The sequence below is a fragment of the Narcine bancroftii genome, chromosome 4, assembly GCF_036971445.1.
Source record: "Narcine bancroftii isolate sNarBan1 chromosome 4, sNarBan1.hap1, whole genome shotgun sequence".
NCBI classification, from domain to species: Eukaryota; Metazoa; Chordata; class Chondrichthyes; order Torpediniformes; family Narcinidae; genus Narcine; species Narcine bancroftii.
Genome location: NC_091472.1, coordinates 103,884,695 through 103,899,137, shown reverse-complemented (window position 1 = coordinate 103,899,137; position 14,443 = coordinate 103,884,695). Strand labels below are relative to the sequence as shown.

The 14,443-nt window shown below is 41.0% G+C and overlaps 1 protein-coding gene across 5 annotated transcripts in view; it reads right to left on the bottom strand.

Moving 5' to 3' along the window:
- ccdc170 (coiled-coil domain containing 170) overlaps window positions 1–14,443 on the bottom strand; it is a 120,709-nt gene that overhangs the window by 81,903 nt on the left and 24,363 nt on the right. For 4 of the 5 annotated variants that reach the window (XM_069932320.1, XM_069932323.1, XM_069932324.1 and 1 more), the window contains exons 3-5: window positions 6,743–6,770; window positions 3,497–3,625; window positions 1,641–1,897 (exon numbers count right to left, since the gene is read on the bottom strand). In XM_069932320.1, the coding sequence (XP_069788421.1) occupies window positions 1,641–1,897; window positions 3,497–3,625; window positions 6,743–6,770 (414 nt within the window). Of the gene's footprint in view, window positions 1–1,640; window positions 1,898–3,496; window positions 3,626–6,742; window positions 6,771–12,924; window positions 12,981–14,443 lie in introns of all 5 variants that reach the window. The other variant, XM_069932322.1, reaches the window with a different exon arrangement.

The following is a 14,443-nucleotide window of genomic DNA, read 5'->3' as shown; positions in this document are numbered from 1 at the left end:
CTCTCTCATTCTTTCCATTTAACCTACATTTTTCACTGCTTAGAATGTAAAAGGGGAAAAATAGCAAATACCTAAAACACTCAGCAATTCAGGAAGCATCTGTGGTAAAGGAAACAGAGTTAACATTCTATTTTGACCTGAAAACATTAACTCTGCTTCTCTTTCCACAGATCCCAGCTGAACTACTGAGTTATTCCCAGTTCTTTCTGTTTCAAGCATCCAGTTTTTATTGATTTCCACAAAAGATAAAAGTTATCTATTTTTTTAATAATTCAGTTTTTAAAAAATCTAATATAAATCCTTAGTTCCGTATTCCCATTAGGCAGGCCACCAAGGGGAGGAGAAAAGTTCAAGTAATGGCCCTATTTATAGCAGGTACTGTATATAAAGAGTTTAGTTACACCAGATTAGATCAGAGGGTTTTCTCCAGGTCCTCTGGATTCCTCCCACGTTCCAAATATTTACGGGATTAGTAGTCATTGATAACATGGGTGTATTTGGGTAGCATAGGCTTTTGGGCTGGAAGAGCCTGTTACCAACCTCTAAATTTATAAAAATAAATTAAAATGAAGTTTGTGCTGGATATTCTGGTTGGGGTTGGGCTACGCAGTGGTGGTCCATAGGGGTCATTGTACATAAATTATTTGGAATAATGGAATAGATTGGTTTGTAGCTAAATTTGCAGAAGGTACCAATATCTGGGGTAGGGCAGGTGGCGCTGAGGATACTGAAAGAGTGCAGAGAGACTTGGATAGATTAGAATGGGCAAAGAGGTGGCAGTTGAAATACAATGTTGGAAAATGTACAGACATGCACTTTGATAGTCGAAATAGACGGGCAAACTATTATTGAGATGGGGAGAAAATTCCAAGGTGCAAAAGGACTTGGGAGTCTTTGTGCAGGATACCTTAAAGGTTAACCTCCAGGTTGAGTCGGTAGTGAAGAAGGTGAATGCAATGTCGGCATTTATTTCTAGAGGAATAACATATTAGAGCAGGGATGTAACTTTGAGACTCTATAAAGCACTGGTGAGATCTCACTTGGAGTACTGTGTAACATTTGGGTGCCTTATTTGGAGAGGGTACAGATAAGATTTACTAGAATGATACCAGAAATGAAAGGGTTAGCATATGAGGAATGATTGTTGGCTCTTGGACTGGACTTGTTGGAGAACAGATGGATAAGGGGGACCTCATAAAGGCATTTCAAATGTTGAAAGGTTTGGACAGAGTAGATGTGGCAAGGATATCTCCAATGTAGGGGATTCTTGGACAAGAGGGTATATCTTCAGGATAAAAAGGCACCAATTTAAATGAGAGATAAGGAAAATTTCTGTAGACAGAGGCTTTGTGGAACCTGTTGCCACAGGCTGCTGTGGAAGTGAGGTCATTGGGTGTATTTTAGACAGAGATTGACAGGTAATGATGAGTCAGGACATCAAAGGTTACGGGGAGAAAGCCAGAGAGTGGGGCTGAGTGGGATGATGCATCAGCTCATGATTAGAATAGCAGAGCAGACACTATGGGCCAATGGGCCTACTTCTGATCCTATATCTTGTGATATGTGTGGATGCAATTCTGAATAGGACAGAAGTTGTGTAGTCAGTGAGAGATGCTTTTTTAAAGTTTCAAGGTGCTAACCTGAGTTTGTTCTCCAACTCTGTGTTCAACTGTTGAAGATCCTGGTTCTCATTCTGTAAGCCCTGCAGAGTTATTTCTACTTGAGTCCTTGACTTGAGAAGTGCTCCACTTTGCTCCTCAGATTCCAGGATCCTTTCCCTCAAGCAACTGATAAGAGATGCCTGCCTTGTGTCGTCTGCCTTGTAGCTTTCAATTTCTGCCCTCAACTCCTGGTTAGAGGCCTCACAGGACGCAAGCCTCATGCACGTATCTGTGAGCTATAGAGAAGACATGTCAACACACACAGTGACAAAAAGTTAATTATTTATTTTGGGTTAAAAATCGTACCTCAACAGTGATAGCCTTACATACCAGGCAAGATCATGTTTAAATCAGTAACTCCCTGAATATCCAATTAAATATAAAAATGTCAGATACAGTAAAATTAATCCTGACTTCCCTGTCTTCCCAATTATGCAGGGTGGATTCACATTCTAGTTAGACAAGGTTGCAGATAAGAAAGAATTGCTTTCAAAAGAATAATAGGTGGGATTTGCGTCAAGCGAGTTCAGTCTTAATTGATGAAGGGCTTTACAATGGAAGAGGATCATAAGCCCAAAGATCAGTGATGGGACCATTGTTGTTTGCCATCTATATCAATGATCTGGAGGATAATGTGGTAAATTAGATCAGCAAGTTTACACATGACACAAAGATTGGAGGCATGGACAATGAGGAAGGTTTTCAAAGCTGGCAGAGGTATCTACACCAGCTGGAAAAATGGCAGATGGAATTTAATGCAGACAAGTGTGAGGAGTTGCATTTTGAAAGGACATACATGGTAGGGCACTGAGGGGCGTGGTAGAACAGAGGGATCTGGGAATACAGATACATAATTCCCTGAAAGTGGAGTCACAGGTGGATAGGGTTATAAAGAGAGCTTTCGGCATATTGCCCTTCATAAATCAAAGTATTGAGTATCACAGTTGGGTTGTTATGATAAAGTTGCATAAGACATTAGTGAGGCCAAATTTGGAGTGTTGTGTAGGGTTTTGGTCACCTCACTACAGGAACGATATCAGTAAGAGTGAAAGAGTGTACAGAAGATTTACTAGGATGTTGCCTGGATTTCAGGAACATGAGTTACAGAAAAAGGTTGAACAGGTAAAGATTTTATTCCCTGAGCATAGAAGAATAAGGAGAGATTTGACAGAGGTATTTAAAATTATGACGTATGTAGACTGAGTAAATGTAGGCAAACTTTCTCCACTGAAGGTAGGTTAGGTACAAACCAAAGGACATGGACTAAAGGTGAACGGGGAAAAGTTTAAGGGAAATATTAGGGGGAACTTCTAATACAGAGAGTGGTGGGGGTGAGGAACAAGCTGCTGGGCTCAATTTTAACATTTGGGACTAGGCAGAATAATAGTTCGGCACACACTCAAAGGGCCGAAGTACCTGTTTCTGTACTGTAATCCATGGTTCTATGAAGGAAAAGGGAAAGAAGCATATTTAACGCATGAGTGCTGCTTGAGCAGTATTTTTATAAAAGAAAATAGATAGTCAATTGTTGGTATTTAATCATCTAACTCCACAAACATCAGGAGAAAGCCTCAGCATCTCTCGAGTTTCTGATTACCTCAGTATAAACAGACATCCTGGAGGAACTCAGCCGCCCTCACAATGTCTAAAGGGGGTAAAGATATATTACTGATGTTTTGCAAGGTATTCCTTGTGAAAAGTTTAAGGACCAAAACGTCGGTTATATATCTTTATCTTCTATGGGCATTGTGAGATTGGATGAGTTCCTCCAGCATTTCTGTGTTTTTAACTACAATCACCATGTCAACAGAGTATTGTGTTTCACTTCTGATTACCTCAGCTTGACTACTCTTATATTTGACCTGCAAGGCAGCCAGCTCACCACGAGCCATTTCAGAAGCTACTCGATGATACTTTAGCTGTTCACGTGACACAGGAGTTTCCACCCATGGTTCAAAGGTCCCCTAAACAAATGAAAACACACTGATGAGTATCCTTTAGTGCAGTAAATGTTCAGTTCCAAATAGCAGTTGAATTCTAACTCCACCAGATTTAATCCTGCAGTTCTGTTACAGCCCTAGTGTTGCTTCCTGGCCACTTACTGGGCTGTGCCTCTAGACTCCCTGTTCTGCAGCCTCCAGCATGGTGCATGGTGCTGGACACTGTTCTGGTCCAAGGATGCATCTGTTCCTCAACAGGCTCTCAGCTTATTTCCAGCCACCCAATAGTGCACCACTGGTTATAGCCAACGGGAACAGGCCTATTTTGTGCACAGACATTGTGTTTGTTTCCAACACATTTTGCCCTGGCCTGGAGTCAGGAGACTGTCTTGGCATTCCTGTCCTTTCATGGAGGTGGGTGTGAATACTCCTTTTGTTGAGCACATCAGAAGCTGGTGGGGTTGGGGGGAGGGGGGATTAGAGCATCACAAGACTACCACAGCAATGGTGACAGCAGTTCCTGATGAGCTTTGCTCTCTCAACCTTTGGGCCAGGGGATGAACAGAATCTCCATGTGTTCTGACCTCACAAAACTCAAGTTCAATGCCACTTAGCTCCTGGGGCAAAAACTTACTCTAGCAAATATTTATACTAATCAATAGAGTCGCTTCTTTTTAATTCATTCATGGGATATGGGCCAATGCTTATTGTTCATCCCCACTGATCTGGAAACTGATTGGCTTGTAGGCCATTTCATAAGGCAGGGAAGAATGAACCACTCTGCAGTGGACCTATGGTCGCATATAGGCATATGCCAAGCCAAGTGAGTGAATCGTTTGGTGAATTGGGTAGGCTTTTTCAATCATCACGGTCAACTATTACTTGTACCAGATAACAAATAGTTTCGCTAGTTTAAAACATAATGGAAAATTTGAAAGGTAAGACACTTTTCAAGTTGTTTGTAGGGCATAAATATTTACAGGCCGTTGTCCTTTGCCACAAAGAGGCATCAGTAGTCTGGTACCGCTGCCAATGAGAAAGAGAAGCAAAAAGGAGTCCCTTCAGAGGCACCGACTGTTCATGGATCCCAACCATAAAACAGCAATGACTGCGAGGTGGCTTTTTAATTTAGACATACAGCGTGGCAACGGGCAATTTTGGCACATGAGTCCCCCCGGTATGTTTCAAATGGTGGGAGGAAACTGGAGCCTCTGGGGAAAATGCACACAGGCATGGGGAGAATATTCAAACCCCAGTCACAATTGCTGGCACTGCAAAGGCATTGTGTTAACTGCTACGCTAACCGTGTCACCCTAAAGGCTTTTTTAAACTTTCATCATGAAATACAAAAAGCAGGAGCTACAAATATTAAATTGCTTTTCTCCATTCCAGAAAGAATTTAGGAGAAACTTATTTATTCAGGACGTGATGAAGTGGCTGCGATGAATCACTCAGCCATTAACAGGGAGACCCAAACAGACACCACATGGGCAGCACTTAGTGCCACTGTCACACAATTCCAACGACCCAGGTACAACCCTGACCTTGGGTGTTGTCTGTACACAATATACATGCTCTCTCTGTAATTGTGTCAGTTCCATAAGGTCTTCTCACTTCCTCTGATTTGGCTTGTGTAAATTATCCCAAAATTTAGGTAAGCTGTAAAAGAACCAGTGCGAGTGGCAAAACAATATACAAGAAAATAAAAGGAGGAATGGGACTGATGGAACTGCTCTGCTGGGACGCTGTATGGATCTGATGGGCTGTGGCCTCATACTATGTTGTGGTAAATAAGAGCTTCAAGAACCACTAGCTTAGGCTTCCTGTGAGGTCCTCATCATTTTCATTCCTCATGGAGTCAACGACAGGGGCCAAATTCCTTTTTTTTTTCCCCCAGAGATTTCTCTGGGAAGTCTACTCCCTGAAACACCGCCAGTTGGATGAGACATGGGTTCAGGAACTCCATCACTTCAATGAAACAAATCGGCTCCAAAAAGTTTGAGGCAACTAAGATTTTTTTGAATTGATAATATAAATATATTTTATTGTCATTTGGCATTTAAAATGTTTTTGATTTGAAATTGTTTGTAAGATTATTAATAGTGTTTTAACTCATTTTTAAAAAAATATTTAATGTTTGTATATGTCAGAGATATTTAAAGACTTTTGATAGCTGGCAAACGATACCTGTGTAGGGGCAGCAAGCAAACAATTCCATGCCTCTGTATCTTGAACTCATGTACATGACAATAAACTTTCATTTTATCTCACCCCAAGCCTCAGAGCAGGGATGGGGCAAGACGGACATTTTCCACGGATAGGTACAACACTGCATAGGCTCTCACCATTCAGGAGCTAGTTTCAAGACCAAGTCAGTACAGGCAGGGGAACAGCAAGTGCAGGTGATTTGTCCAGAAGGAATGGACCATTTTTTGGGATACCTGCTTTAAATCTGGATAAGTCTGAGGCAGAAATAAATATCGGCCTCATCCACTGCCAGGGTGATATATTCCTCCTAGACGGCCATAAACCTAACAGCATAAACAGTGATTTTCCTAATTCCTATCCCCATTTGTTTCCATCTCTTCTTAACCTACTGCCGTTCTTACATTTCTCTTTGATTCCCCCCACCATAGTGCTCTCTTGTCCCCTCCCCAGCTTCAACCCCTTGATAGAGTTGATATCTTCCCTTTCCACTCCAGTCTCAATAAAGAGGTTTGACACGATCCATTGACTGACCATTTCCCCCCATGGATGCTGCCTGAGTCTGTCCAGCAGCTCACTGTGCTGACAAGAGTGGATGAAGTCAGGTGGAAAAGTCTCTTTGGCGGCATTAATCTTTGAATAGGGTGGCAATTGCTGATGGTGCAATTTCTTTCTATTTGAGTATCAAAAAGCACAAGAATGCTAGAATAGTACAAATGCATCTCAAGTTCAGTTTTTCCACAAACCAAGTACACGTGCAACCCTAAATATTGTTACTGTTATTAGCAGACAAACACATGGGGTGTCCATTTTATTTTCTTCTCAGTGCTTCTTTTGATGGGAGTAATATCTTTGCTAAAACTGAAGAGCATTTATATACTATTCCATTAAAAGATATTCTGCCACCAACATAACCTCAGCAACCACAATACACACCTTGTGAGTTTCCATTCGGCTTCGACTCCTGCAGTGAGACAAGAAAGGGTGTGAATACAGGCTGCATCAATAGCACAGAGCACAAACAACTCACAAATGTCAAAATCACAGCTTAAAAGACTGCTATTGCAGAAGGTCATTTGGGTGAAGAGATCCTAAACCATAAAGGAATCTTGAGCATCAATAAGATATTGAAAAACAAATCAGCAGGTCAGATAGCATCCATGAGTAGAAATGGTTAGTCGACCTTTCAGATCAGCACCCCTTACCAGGATTGAAGAGAAAAGGGGGTAATACTACACATATAAAGATAGTCAGAACTGAATCCTCGTGTTTATGAGCTTAATTTAAGAGCTGGGCTGCAAAATTGAAAGCCAGAGCACTCAGTATCCCTGTGACATAGCAGGGAAACAGGGCTCTTCAGCCCACTGAATCTGTACCACCATCAAGCAGCTATTTACACCAGTCCCCTTGTTCTATTTCCCCCACATTGCCACCCTCTCTAAATTCTAGCACTCCCTCACAGGAAAGGCAATTAACAGCAGCCAATCGATTGACCAACCGCAGTCTTTTGGATGTGGGTGGCCACCATAGCAATTGGGGGAAACCCACAGGGAGAACGTGTAGAACAGGGTCAAACTCAGGTCACTGGAGGAGAAATAGCAGCCTTACACAATGCTCCCACTGTATCACGGACCCTCCTTTTTTACCTCTACTTCATTACTATCTACAACCTAACTTGTTTCAGTTCTAACTTTTTCCAGTTCTGATGAAAGCTGAAGGTCCAACTGTTTCTCACTCCACAGGTACTACATAACCAGATGCATATTTTCAATTTTCTATTTTTTTATTTCAAATTTCCAATATCTGCATTATTTGATTTCAGACTAAAATCAAAAGAGAAATATTTTAAGTAAGACCAGTGCCCTCACTTCCACCTCACCTTTTGGCTGTTGCAAGAAGAAATACCTCTTGAACCTGTAACCTGCTGGTCCAGGTGCCCTGGAGTATCGGTTCCAAGCAAAGTTTATCTTTTAACCAGACGGCATTAACATCAACTTTTCCAGTTTTAATTAAACACCTCCCCCAGTCTCTCTCTTTCCCTATTCCTCTGTCTCCTATCCTTCAGCTTCCCACCCCCTCCCCTTCCCTCCATTCCAAGAGTTACCTCTTCCCCATCACTTCTCAGCATTTTTCTCTTCTACCTTCCCACCCATATCCATCTATTACCTATTAGCCTGCACTCCTCCCCTTTCCCCCACCTTTTTATTCAGACACACTACACGTAGTGTAGTCAGGTTAAGGTCTGAGTTTTATTATTAGGGCTCAGCGCTGACTTTTATAATTGCACTGTTCCCGCCTTGGTTCTCCTTGGCTGACATCACAACATGCATAACAAAAGCGGGTTTCCTGCACCCGAGTACTTTCCTACATAACAATGCCCTTCTTCCCTGTGCATTGTCCCTGTCTGTTGGCTGCACACAAAGGCCAGCGCCATTTTGGGGCCGCTGGTCTTTAAGCTGCCCTTGCCATTGACCCGCCGGTTCGCATGTTGGGGCCAGTGCTCAATCGCCACTGCTGTGAGCCGCCACAAACCTTTACTTCCTATGGATGCTGCATAACCTGCTGAGTTTCTCCAACACATTTGCGTATTGCAATCAACCCCAGCAACTCCAGATTTTCCTGTTTAACCCCCTTTATCTTTTAATGACATGCCTTTTTTTAATCCTCTATGAATTTATAGTGTGTGACGAGGTCATTGTAATCAACTATGAAGCTTTTACATTATTTGAATAATCATCCCCTGCACCCAATAGCCTCATTGGCTTCCGGCTACATTTTTATAAACTGCCCTGGCCAAGCAACAAAAGCACACAATATTAAACTTGCAGTAGTTAATTCATAAATCGTGTATCAGCCCCAGCAAAACTGGCTAAACCTAAAAATTATCAAGAAAAGAATTCACTTCAGAAATTGCTGAACAAAGTTATGCTGCTTTTGCATCTGGCCTCTTTTATCCAGCTTTATTCCAGAATGATTTCTACTTTCCATGGAGTCCTTCATTGTGTTATGATTATTGAGGAATTTATTTTCAGAAAAAAGTTCATACATATTTTGAGCGCAATGCAATTGAACAGATCAGAAAGATCATACAGGGCTGGGGGAGAGCAGGAGTCAGAAATTTATCTTGGTTCTGGATACGTGCTCATAAGATTGGAAACATATGCTTCATTGGAAACATGCCATTTACTACGATCCTACAAATCTCAACGTGCAAATGCTTGACTGTGAACCATCCTGTGCAATAAAATCACTTCAAGTCAACTCACTTTTATTTATCATTCATACCATGCTCACAAGATAAAGACGAGATAGCTTTTCTCCAGGACCACAGTGCATATTTACATTAATACAAGTTAGAATAGAAGTTAAACACATTAAAATATTAAGATGTATACAGTATAAGTCCATGGTACACTAACCACATTTGTTCTGGGAATTCAGGAGCCTGATGGCTTGGGGTAAAAAACTTGCCAATCTGGACGTTAGTGTCTGAGTGCGATGGGACCTCCAACCAGATGGCAGAAGGGAGAACAGTTTACATGAGGGGTCTGTGGAGTCCTTCAAAAGGTTTATGTGTTTCGCCTGCATTGAGTTTTGTAGATGTCCTTCACGGTAGGAAGAAAGCCCTCAATGATCTTTTCCGCTGACTTCAATGTCCTCTTCAGGGTCTTGCGATCCAAAGTAGAACAGCTTCTGAACCAAGCGGTGATACCATTGCACAGGATGCTCTCGATACATCCTCTGTAGAATGTAGTGAAGATGGAGGGTGGGAGATGAACTTTCCTCAGCCTTTGCAGGAAGTAGAGGCACTGCTGGGCTTTCTTGGCTATGGAGCTGGTTCCCCGGGCTTTCTTGAAGTCGACAACCATCTCCTTTGCTTATTAACATTCGGATACATGTTGTTGGCTCTGGACCAGTCCATTAGCAACAGTCGTCCATCTGATTTTGACTTAATCACGCTAAGATAACAATTTTGGATCAAGGCATTTTGTGCAATGGATTCTTTGTTCAATCAATTGAGGGATTTTTTAAAAAAATAGATCCCTGAAAGTTGTTAAGTAATAAAATGATTGCAGTAATGGAACCAGACTAAAATAAGTTTACAAGCCATGCCAAAGATCAGCGAATGGCTTGGGGTGTACCAACAGAACTGACCAGTCACACCCAATTAGGAGGGCTGGTGGAGTGGGTGAGTGGGGTCAGTGAGCTCATTAGTCATGACGGAGTGCCACACAATAAAGTCGTGACTATGCAGTGAGTGGTGGGTCAGACAATGTAGTGCAGCAAGTAATCTCCGAGGGCGTTCATCTATCAGCTTGTTTTCAAAACAGTTCTTTATCCCAAAGGTTTAAGATGATGACATCTGGTGAAAATAATTAATGTGCAAGACCCCACTTACAATACAAAATTCTAAATAAGTAAGAACATATGAACAAGGAGCAAGAGGGCACCATCTGCCCTGTCGAACCTGCTTCTCCTTTCAATAGGGAGCAAGAGGACACCATCTGCCCTGTCGAACCTGCTTCTCCATTCAATACGATCATGCTGATCTGATCTGATTGTGGACTTAGCTCCACCTGCCCACCTTTTCCCAACAACCCTTTTTTCACCTACTATCCAAAAAAATCTAACTGTGCCTTAAATATTTTTTTAATGAGGCATCCTTCACTGCTTCCTTGGGCAGAGAATTCCACAGGGTCACCACTCTCTGAGAGATGCAGTTTCCCCTAATCTCGGTCCTAAATCTACTCCCCCAAATCCCCTAGTTCCAGCCTCACCCACCAGTGGAAACAACTTTCCATCTTTTATTTTATCTACAACAAAGGAGGGGATATCATTTTTTTAAATTTATTTGAAGTTAAGTTCAAATGATGAAGGATTATATCCAGGATGGGACTAAGATTAGATGCATTGGGTGCAAAGACATGAAGTAGGTAACAAAACTGTGGAAGTTGAATAGCATTTGTTCAAGACCTTATTCCAGCAACATTTAAACCCTGTAATATTTTGCATGCTACAAGGGGAGGAAATAGATCATTGTGCTTAAACTGCTTATTTTGTTATAGTTTACTTATATATGTGGTTAGTGTACCGTGGACTTTTACTGTATACGACTTAATATGTGTTTAACTTCTATTCTAACTTGTATGTATGTAAATATGCTCTTTGGTCCTGGAGAAACCCGTATTTACCTGAGAGGGTTGTGGCATCAAGATCATCAGGGGTATTTAAAGAGGAAGTTGATAAATTTATAAAAATTGGGGAAATCAAGGGAAACTGTAAGAGAAGAGGAGATAAGATCTGGGGCAGAGCAGCCTTGATCTTATTGAATGGTGGGACAGGCTCAAAGAAGCCAATTGGCCTACTCCTATTTCTATTTTCTTGTTCTTTAAATTAAACTATTCTTTTGTTTAATTATTCATTGGTGTATATTAGCATCATTTATTACTCAACATTGATTGTCTATGCTAGCCTGCCCTTGAAGGTGATCAATTGTGGTAGCACAGTTAGCAGAGTGGCTAGTGCAACGAATCCAGTGCTTTCTGAAAAGAGTTTGCATGTTCTCCATGTGACCAGCGTGGGTTTTCCCTGGGTGCTCTGTGTTCCTCCCATCCTCCAAAAACGTACCGGGTTGGTAGGTTAATTGGGTTTCATGGGTTGAAAGGGGCTTCTACTGCACTGTATTGTTAAAATTAAAAATTAAATTGGCTTCTTCAATTTACTTCAGACTTGTGAATGTATTACCATATTGCTATTCATCATAGAGTTCCACAATCTTGGGTCAACAAGCACAGTGAAATATAATCCTTTTGATGGCATGTGAATTAAGAGGAACTTAAGGTAATAGCGTTCCCGGTCGTATAAATTGTGGGTTTGGCCTTGCCTCACTAGACAATCAAACCACCTTCCAAAAGAAAGGTGACTCAATAAAGGTATATAAAATTGTGAGGTGCTTAAATAGGGTGGGCAGACAACACCTTTTTCCTGGGGGTGATGATAGCAAACTACCACAGTACATCTGTTTCAGGTGAATGGAAAAAATTCAGGGGAGATTACAGGGATGTGTCTTTTACACAGAGAGTGGTGGGTGTCTGGAATTCATTGCCTGGGTGGTGGTGGAAACTGGTACAATGGGGACTATCAAAAGACTCGCAGATAGGCAATTGAATGTAAGAAAAATAGAGGGTTATGGGTGTGAGGTAGGGATGGATTAGATTGTAATGGAATGGGTTTTTATAGGTCAGCACAACATTGTGAGTTGAAGCGCCTGTACTGTATGTAATGTTAGGTGCTATGTTAAAAGAATGTGTGATTACTGCAGCCATTAGGTCACACTACGACCATTATCCAGAATTATTCAGTGCTGAAGGTAAACTCCTGGATGGAGATTTATGTTTTGCTTATGGGGATGACGACTTTGATTATCCAAACCTGAAACTTGTATTAAACTTTTATATTACTACAAAATCTTTCTAAAATTAAATGTTAATATGAATGATTAAAGTCCACTGTATGTACAAAGTTACACACAATATATCTGAGGTACTGTGTCTATCCAAGATATTACAGCATCCCTTCCTTAAAAATAATATCAATTTTATTCCATGCATACTAGATGGAGAAGCACTTAATCGCTCCATCAAAAAAATCTAATGAGAACAAATACATGCATCTCCCCGAAGTGTTCTATTTACAAAACTTGCATTATCAATTATATTAGGTATCATCTAGAATCAAAAAACAGGTTCATTCTCCAATCTGGACACTCAGGCCACTTCTGTACATGAATGATGGAATGCTGTTTTCAGATTTGTGTTAACAAAGCTCTGATCTGCTTATTTAGGTTGATGCAGCAACATGATTTAAATAACGGCAAGCAAAGCTGTCGTCATCTGAAATGGTTTAATGTATCATTCATTTCATACTCTGCTTGTGGGACTTTGTGTGAATGGTTGCTGTTTACATATATAGCAACAGGGAGCACATTTCAAAAGTAACTCTAGCAACAGTTTGCATTCAAGCAGTGCAATAACCTGTGAAGAGCTTTAAGATACAGCATGATATACAAATTCTTTGTAAACGTTTCACGTATTCACGTAGATTGAAAAGAACATTACCTTCAAAAACTATGTTTGATCAGTCATAATGCAAATATTTCATGCACATTTCAATTCTGGAATCAGAAAAATATTAATATATGCAATTTTATATACAAAAACTATAGAAGCAAATAAACCAAGGAACCCTTTTCAATCAGTTTGAGTTTTCTGCATTACATTAAAGGAAAGCAGCTCATAGTTATTGAAATGCCTTTGATGCATAGAATTCCAAAATACCACAAAAGTTAATATCAAAATGTAGGAGGTATTAGAAGGGATGGCAAAAGTCTGATCTAAGAGGTGAATTTTAAAATGGCAATAGGCTATGATTTCATGATGGAGTTTTTCTTTCTTGATGCACCATCAATTACTCAAAGACGGAGGTTGAGAAACCAATAGGCTTTTATTCACTCAAGAACAAAGCACATCCATACTGCTCGACTGTCCTGCACTGAGGAGGGGGCTGTGGAACAGTCACCTTTATACAGGAGCCTATCGGAGGAGCTACAGGTACAGCTAGCCAATGGGTTTGCCCGACCAGACAAATACATGCAACAGGGATCCACCACACATCTATCAAATGCAACTAAGTTCTGCCTGAGGAATATTTTCATTTGTAAATATTCTCCAAACCTCTGTACATCAATATGGAATTTACACCATCTTATTCAAATGTGTCACATTCTTACCCAATTCTAATATGGAATGGCTTGTAAAGGCAAGAGAAAATGTTCTAGCACTGCGTGCACCCACACCCCAACTCACCACTATGTGGAGTGTCCTGATGAAATGTAATCAAAGAAATACATATAATCTAACAATGCCCTACACTCTCATTTTTAAGGCACGAGCGATTCCGTGGCCCAATGAGGATACAAACCTTGATTCAGTGATTACGTTGAGGAATTACTTGTGTGATCTGAATACAAGGTGTTAGTCGTGGTTCAGAGGCAGTACACTGGCCCCATGAGTCCAAGGACTTGTGGGTACAAGCCCCACCCTATAACAATACCTAATCTATCTTGATAATCCAGTGACACCGGATGGGTAAGACAGTTTGATTTGATGAGAAAGAATAGAAATTCACTCCAGATCTTGGCCAAGATTTCTCTGGCAACCAATGTCATTCAGCAGATTGTCTCATTACTATGCCATGTGTATGGCAGTGCTATGTGCAAATTGGATGCGCATCCCCCACAAAATAGAAAAAAACTACAACAAGGACAAGGAGAAAACCGATGGGAGGGGGGACCAGCTGTGGAGTGAAACTACACAGCATGAACAGCTGAGAGATGCCCAAAAGCAGGACTCCCAGCTGGAAGAAAAAGAAAGCAACAGGAAAAGGAGGGATGAGAAACAAAAGCAGAAGCAGGAGGCCCAACAGATAACCAGTCCAGAAGAAGAGGACCAACATCAAGAAGCTATGAAAAAAAAATACCCAACAAACTGAGACAAGCAGTTCAACAAGAAAGTCAGAAGAGACACAGATACAAGGAAGAGAAGTAGAAGACACAAACCCAAGAGCAGACACAGAAGA